The 8,078-nt window shown below is 42.8% G+C and overlaps 1 protein-coding gene across 2 annotated transcripts in view; it reads right to left on the bottom strand.

Moving 5' to 3' along the window:
• IFT57 (intraflagellar transport 57) overlaps nt 1-6,209 on the bottom strand; it is a 32,504-nt gene extending 26,295 nt beyond the window's left edge. The window contains exons 1-5 of one of the 2 annotated variants that reach the window (XM_077668328.1): nt 4,840-6,209; nt 4,448-4,617; nt 4,115-4,223; nt 3,445-3,498; nt 3,230-3,348 (exon numbers count right to left, since the gene is read on the bottom strand). In XM_077668328.1, coding sequence (XP_077524454.1) covers nt 3,230-3,348; nt 3,445-3,498; nt 4,115-4,223; nt 4,448-4,608 — 443 coding nt within the window. In that variant the 5' untranslated portion in view covers nt 4,609-4,617; nt 4,840-6,209. The remainder of the gene's footprint in view (nt 1-3,229; nt 3,349-3,444; nt 3,499-4,114; nt 4,224-4,447; nt 4,618-4,839) is intronic. The other variant, XM_077668329.1, reaches the window with a different exon arrangement.
• Between the last annotated feature and the right edge of the window lie 1,869 nt (nt 6,210-8,078).

The raw sequence follows: 8,078 nt of genomic DNA on the forward strand, positions 1-8,078 counted from the left end.
CAAGCTAAGCTAATGAGCACATTAGTATGTACTCTAGAGCTCTCTTTTCTTTCTCCTCGTTACAACAAGTTGGTTTTATTGAGCACTGAGTAAACTGACCGACAAATCACAAATAAAAGTAAAATGAAGTTTAAACTGTGCTATGCACGTAAGGGCAGCACTTTGTAGGAGGAAGAAATGACATCAACAATACTCCCATGAACATGTTGAAGATACCGCAGCCATGGCCCTGTGGGTTGGGTGCCCGTCTCGGCTGCGGGAGGTGGTTAGTTCGAAACCCACCGCCGGACACCCACCAGTAAAAATGGATACAAGCGGCCCCCGGCCTGGCGCCCGGCTTTCTTTAGGGGTACAACAATAACTGATGGGCACGTTGGTTGTAAGTCAGCGCTGTGTTCGTCCTTTCTTGTCCTCTGGCCTTATGCCGTTGCGCTGTTTCACTGGAATTCTTTAGGGGTGTTCGCTTGGGAGAAGCTCCGTAAACCCCGCTGCGCCCCTCGCGGGCGAAGCCCCAGTTTCGGACAACCTCGCAGCCTGCTAAAGGTGGTACCCTTTCGGCCAACGTGGTTCGAGTGAGAAGGTTCAAGATCAATGTTCAAGGATCAAGGTTCGAACCTTGGTCTGTCTGCTGCAGCAGCAGCCATAAAGAGCTAAATTAGCTATTCCAAGTGAAACCTTCATCTGTGAAATGTGGCAAACAAGTGAAATTGACGACGTCATTTCTTCGTTCAGGAAACACAGAGCAGGTACCAAAAGGCACATATCACTGTGATATAGAGTGCACAGGGCTGCCTATTGAAATAACCCAAATTAAAGCCATGATCTGTGGGTGAAAACGTCTAATTACCCAAGTTTAAATGATTTGTACAGAAATAAATGCCATATGGAAGCACAAGTTGGTACAAAAGAGGAATACCAACAGAAAGACTAAAATTGAATTAAAAACGGCAAAGCTACACGTGCTTACATATATTTTGTTATGCCATTTTATTTATGAAATTTGTTATTACAACAGAGTGAATAAAATATGCATGCATTGCTTGCATGTAATGTATGCACTCTGTTTCATGCTTAGCAAGCAACTGTGCCAAACCTAGCAGAGCTATGCACACTATCCATTTATTCGTTTGTACTTTCAAGGCACACACAGCATTGCAGAGCGGAGTGAGCTACATGGTAAATGGTATATCATATTGAAGAAGACAGTGTAATGAACAAGCATGCATACATAAAAACAATAGAAATAATTTCATGCAAAGTTATGACATTACAGCATGATATTCAACTACACTACGTACAGCATTTCGATACAGTAAAAAGTCAGTAACCACGGTCATGGAAGATTAGTAAGTTTATGTGGGTTTAATGTCCGAAAGCAACTCAGGCTATGAGGGACACCGTAGTGAAGGGCTTCGAAAATTTCAACCACCTGGGGTTCTTTAATGTGCACTGACATCGCACAGTACACGGGGCTCTAAAAATTCGCCTCCATCAAAATTCGACCGCCGCGGTCGGGGCCACCGCGTTGGCATCTTTCCACAGACATGCATCTTTCGGGTCAGCAGCCGAGCGCCATAACCACTAAGCCACCGCGGCAGCTTAAGAGCCATGAAACAGGGTAGATGGTTCCAGCTTCCTGACATGTGTGGGATGAATGAATTGGAGAAGAGGTTAGTGTGACATATAATCCTGTCAACCATATGAGTGTGGTCCAATCACGACAATATATATGAAGGTGGAATGAGCAGTTCACTGCGCAACCTGTCATGATGATAAACATTATGAAAGAGATACAGCCACGCAATTTTCTGACGGGATGCAAGTGATGTTAAAGGGACTTAGAAGTAATTTTGATAGCCTCATTCTTATGCAACAAATTTGTACCCGTGGCCTTTGTGAGTATTAAAGTCAAATTTAAAAGCTTTACTGCAGCAGTGACAAGAACGGCATTTTCAAAAATGTAAAAACAGATGTGGCTATTACTAACAGTGATGCACTACACCACTGACAATGCTATGCCAAAAAAAAGTGCTCTTCTAACTGAAATGCCTATTTTTAATAACTGCTGACAGACTTAGGCGAAACACCTTGTATTGATTTGGCAGCACTATAAAATCGAGGAGGTGGTAGTTTTAGGTTCGAACTTTTGCGATCATAGACTGACGGTCCTCTAAAAAGCTTGCCCAGAAGCAAAAGTTGCCAACAGTCAAGAATAGTAAGGCTTCTCTTAAGAGTACTGTGAGTGAATTTATCGTGGAGGGCATCAAAGACACACATCCGAGATCTTCAGGCTGGGGCACTGACAGCGCATGTGCAGAAAGTGGCTTGATTGGTGGATGCCATGGATTTGCAGCCAAGTTCGTCATGCGCCACACATGGAAAGAGGCAGTCAAGAAACACTACATGGAAAAGGACACCAAGGACTGCTACCGTGATGCCTTCAGGAGAAGTAAATTTGGTGGTCAACTTTATGCTTTTTTTCTGAATATTGTTTGTCGCTTTTTGCACATTTTGTGCAACCGATTTCTTTGCTGTTGTTTCGTTTATTTTGACAGCGTTTGCTTTGTTGTACTCCTAGCACCATACTGCAGGTCAAGACATTTTTTGTATTCCAATTTTATCAATTTTAAATTTCTTGTATGAAATCTTTTTTCAGTCAGGACTGCCTATAGACAATGCATTACAAAGATGCAAAACTGGAAATTTTTTTTGCAAAAAAAAAAATCTAAGCATGTCTTGATCCCCTGTAGCATGCTTATTCAAATGCCCTGTAGCATGCTTATTCAAACGCAATGAATGTTGACGACTTTCTGCCCGATTTTGGTAACTCTGCAGACCGTTCACAAAATTCACAGGAAAAATGAACAGTAAAAAACAATGTTCTTGAGATATAAAACAGAAAATATGTGGGAGTAGTCACAACATTATTTCTAATACGGCAAAAAAATTTCATGTATAATCTTCAATTACAAAAAAAATAATTTTTTTTTCTGAAAGTCCCATCCCCCTTAAGTAGTTTATTACTTGTCTCAAGTAAAAAGCTTGAAAACGTCATAAGACAGATCAACAAATATTTGAGCATATTGTAATCTAAGTACCACATAATTCAATATTTTTCTTTTCACATGCAAGTCGAGTGTAAAGTGGAGTACAGTTCACCTGGCAAGAAAAAATCTGCAGTGGGTGCAGGTAGTGAAAGCAGTGACTGAGAAATGTTGAAAGCCCTCACGTTTTCCAGGTGAAGTGCTTCTTCTTGAGTGCCTTATCAGCTAAATGATCGAGAACAAATATTACGTGCTCTCCCCAGCCTTGCTTCAGTCGGCTTGGAGGAAAATCAATAGAAGTGCCCTGGGAAGAAAGCAGATTAAAGAAAATGTTAGTGAAATGTGATGACTCAGATTGAAGGCTCCATCGTGCCAAAAAGAAGCAAACATGGAAACTTGCCATGCTTCTGACCACATCTAGGATGTTGGATATTGTGGTGTTGGGATCATCTGACTGAAAAAGGAGATGTAATATTTCTTTCAAAGAAAATAGTGCACATAATTGGATTAAAGAGCATGTGAGCATGGAAAATACCTTGACAAACATTTTCAAAACCTTGGTGGATAACGTGAAGCACTTTATATGCTAATGACAGAACTATAGCTCTAGTGGAGGCCACAGAAACACTAGAAAAAAAAACATGTTGTGCATTTGAAGATGTAATTGCTAGTCCGTGCTATGGTAGTCCAATGGTTTAGCAGAACCCCCCAAGTTGGAATGAAATTGCATTCAGTGGAATTTTAAAAGTTTAACTCAAAACGATCACCTTACAAGTGATGCTCAAGATGTGAACTTGTTTCACTTGAGAGAGAGAGAGAGATTAATGGAAAGGCAGTGATGCATAGAAGTGAACTTGATTTCTCTCTTATAAATTTCATAGTGCCAAATATCAGCAGCAGCAGAAAGCTTTACTTTCTTAACAGTAATGCACAATTCAAGATCACAGAGTACTTACACCACAAGCACAAGCACAAGTAGCAGCACATGCACTGTGCAAATATGTTATGAGCTGTCATATATCATATTGGCAGAAGTAAACACATTTCATAAGACGGCCGGCACAACTTACCTCCTGTGGTGTCTCGAAGGCCATTCCCGATTGCTGGATCAGCCAAGCAGCCAGAGAGGAGAAGATGTAGAACTGTTCTCCCGGGTTTGTTGGTACAGCAAAATAGTGCCTGGAATAGACCACGAGGAAGAGAATAACGCCGCTGCGTCACATTACTGCATACTGCGTTTGTCCATTTTAACAGCAGAGTACAACTATAGAGCTAGGAATAAATTGTGTAGAGCAGATACCTTAATACCTCCTTAAGTTTCTTGTATGACATGCGATTCTGAATCAGTTCATCCGAATTCACAGCAGCGATACTTCACAAACAGGGAATAACAATTTGCTTACCTGCTAATAGGTTTTATCATAAACTGAGCAGTGAACTCGCTGTCGTAGCTTATAAGCTTCAGTTTGTCCAGCAAGTCTTCCATCACGACGAACGGAAGGTAAGCTTGACCGGGTCCGACCTCGTCAGCGCCCGCCGGCTCCTCGCGTTTTTTCGATGACATGGTTGCAGGCTCAGAAAAAAGTAAAACGCAATTAGCAGGCTCATAATGTGCACTTTTTACACATTATGAATACAAATCTTGGCTAGTCAGACCGATGGACATTTAACAATATGACAAATTGCAGTGTGTTCAGCTAACTCTCTAAAATGTTTTTAATCAATGTAAGAAGACATCATGACTCTTTCACTTGTACTAAAATATCTAGACAACACGGGAAACTTTATGTCCTACCGACAAAACGGCGAGGTCGAGTAAACGCAGCTGTCTAGTCCAGCGTTAAATTAGTCTGGCCAGCTCCTGACTGCACACTTCCTATCAGAACCACTCTCACATTCAAGAAATTTGTTTACAAAGCCAACGTAGGTTGCCATGGCTACTAAACAACCTAAAAAGATATCAGTGCATAAAAACAACACATGCCGTTCAGAAAATTTTTCAATTTTTACTGCAATAATTTTATTGCAACAATGCCTGAAAGCAAATCAATATTAACCGCCGAGAGTAGGCAGCGGAGCCTGAGGAGGCGGAACATGGAGGAAGTTTGCCTTCCTCCATGGACGCAGTTGAGGTTCATAGAGCCTTTGGTAGTAGTAGCTCTATGCATAGAGCTACTACTACGTTGAGGTTGTCCTTAGGTTTTCCTAGGTGTACACTTCATGTGTTTTGAAAGTACCTAAAACAGGACGAAGATATCTCTAGTTGGGTCTAATCTGTCACCAGAATTTTAGCGATTTTAGTGGCGATCTTTTACGCGTTTGCTTTCGTCGTCAGGGCAACGGGAGGACGAGGATGCGGAGGAGAGGGAGAGACAAGGCCTGCCTGGTTGTTAGCGGGAAGTACAAAATGTAGGACAGCGTGCGCGACGTTGTCGTTGGCGGCAGCCAAGTGAAGTTTTTGGAGAGAAAGTTCGAATCCCGCTGCATAGCACAGTAAACGATGCATTGCTTGAGGGCCGGAAGTACAACGTTGGGAAGTACGGTACAAGAAGAGTCGACGTGAAAACTGGTTTCGGTTTCGCGCGTTAGAGTTGGCGTTGAGCAGTTGTTGCGAAGTGACTCGCAAGAACCATGACTGCGCAGCGTAAAAAGGGCGGTGAACTGGACTGCCGGTCAACATTCTGTGGCTCTGCAGCCAGGGCTAGGCAGTAGAGAAAAGGAGACGGGCCGTTGTACTTCTGCTATAGTCCTGGAGTTTCCCCAGGAATTGAAATTAGGGATCGTCCCTCATTTATCCCTGCCCTTACGGCGCGGTTCAGGCGTCCGCCGATATGTGAGATAGATACTGCGCCCTTTCCTTTCCCCAAAAACCAATTTTCAATTTTTTCATGCAGTATCTGAATTTCTAGCGAGTGGGGGGTTGAGGCGAAGCTGTTGTCATTTTTTGTTTTTGTCGATGTGCCGCGTAGGAACAACGTTTATGATTCCAATACTGATGACTATTAAAGACTGCGAGCAATATATTTCACTTAGCACAATGACTATAGATTTATGAACAGACAAAACTAAACGACGAGGACTACATAAAATCTGTAGAGAAACTTCGAGGAAGTTCAGACTACTATATACAGTAGGATTATGACAAAATTTTTGGCTGAGTGTTTTCTACTTTCAGCGGTGCGTTAGACGTTAGTATGTACAGATGACCCGGTGGTACTCGCCCACGACCACTAATAAGTAATTCATAATTAAATCTCTTTTAGATGCTGTTTCGGTTCCGTTTTCATGAGTCAAATGATGGCTACGACGTGTAGGCGTGTGGTTGCAAGGAGAAAACATTGGTGTTTAGGTCACGTGAGCCATGAAAAAAAAAACGGCTGTATAATTGTTGATACGTCGTTTTTTGTCGTTCCGAGTTTTGTAGCAGCTGGCCTAAGTGTTGTAGTGAATTAAACACCAACGTGTTATAGTTGGTGTTTAGATCACGCGTTGGTGTTTAGCACTAAACTATACAGTGCCTCATGTGACCTAAACACCAACTACAACACGTCACAGCCATCGTTTGGCTGATGAAACTCAAAGCGAAACATCATAAGAAAAGAAATTCCATTATAAATTATTTAGTAGAGGCGAATACCACGGGGTGAACCATGTGTTTTAATGTCTAAAGGCTGGTTCGCATGCAAGCGACTGAGCGGCACGTCGCAGCGAAAATTTCCAACTTGTAGGAACCTCGCCGCTCATCGCAGCGACGACTCGAAACAGGTTTTTCCGATGCGGCGGCAGGATTCGCTAGCATTTTCGCTTGCATGTGAAACAGGCTTAACGAATCACTTGAAAGAACAAAACGTGCCACAAAATTAGATGTCGATGGCCCTTCAACACAAACAACAGTTCGTAGCACTGAGCCACGGTCCGCAGCGTTCTGTATTACTCCGCTGACCAATCACTACAGTGAACGAAATCAGCTTTTAAATGTTTGTGCGTATAAAACAAACCAGACATCAAAATTATACTTTTTTTCTTGTGGTAAGCTTTTTATTTAGCTAACGAGAAAAGTTTTAACAACGGACCTGTCGCCCGTGATGGAGGACGTACTAGCCGGATATATTGCTGACGGTTTTCATTCCACTGACACGCACTTTTATTTTCTCTGCGAATGTTGATTTCCGAGAAAGATTTGAAGAAACCCGCCCAGGGGCAGAATTTTTTTTACAGCTAAAATTATTTCATTTCATCTTTCCGCTTACGTCGGCAGGTTACTTCTTGTTATTGTAATCTCCACATCACTGGACAGTTTGACCGACTCTAAAGCAGCCCTTGAAGGCCTGCAAGCTGCACTATACGCCGCGGGTCACACGAACAACTCGTTGCAGAAATCCGCAAGCTGTACCACGACGCCACCTTGAAAGGACATAACATAATTTTTCAGTGGCTGCCAGGACACTGCGGTATTAGTGTATTCTAATGTACTACACTGCTGGCAATGCTATGCCGGAATAGGCGCTCTTCTAACTCAAAATGCCAGTTTTTAAAAATTGCAGAAAGTCTTAGGTGAAACACCCTGTATATGCCATCTGGGCGCCCGCGACCAACAGACATCGGCATCACAAGCTGCAGTTTCGATCGCGTAGCATGGAAACGACGGGATTTTACCGCCTCGATCTGGCGCAACCACGTAAAGCGAGACAACCAACATTTCTAGAGGCGCCCTTCTCATCAAACCACCGTACAGATTTGTTCAGCACTTATCTGATGAGCGGAGCGTGCGATTTAAAAGTGATGGCCATTGAAGGCTCAGCGCATACTGTGTCGCGTAGCCGTCACCCTCTATGTACTTACAGGATCACTATCACGGCACAGGTCTCCGCCGGTCGTCTCAGAGTCCTACCAACACCACATACAGAAACTGTGGTTACAACGGAGAAATCTTGGTCGCCCTTCAACTTTGCATTGAAATATTCACTAATACTAGGTCAAGATAACATACGCCACTTCCTTGAACGTTTCCGTTCTCGCTCAAAATGCTTTAGT

Source organism: Amblyomma americanum, chromosome 6 (genome assembly GCF_052857255.1).
Source record: "Amblyomma americanum isolate KBUSLIRL-KWMA chromosome 6, ASM5285725v1, whole genome shotgun sequence".
Classification (NCBI taxonomy): Eukaryota; Metazoa; Arthropoda; class Arachnida; order Ixodida; family Ixodidae; genus Amblyomma; species Amblyomma americanum.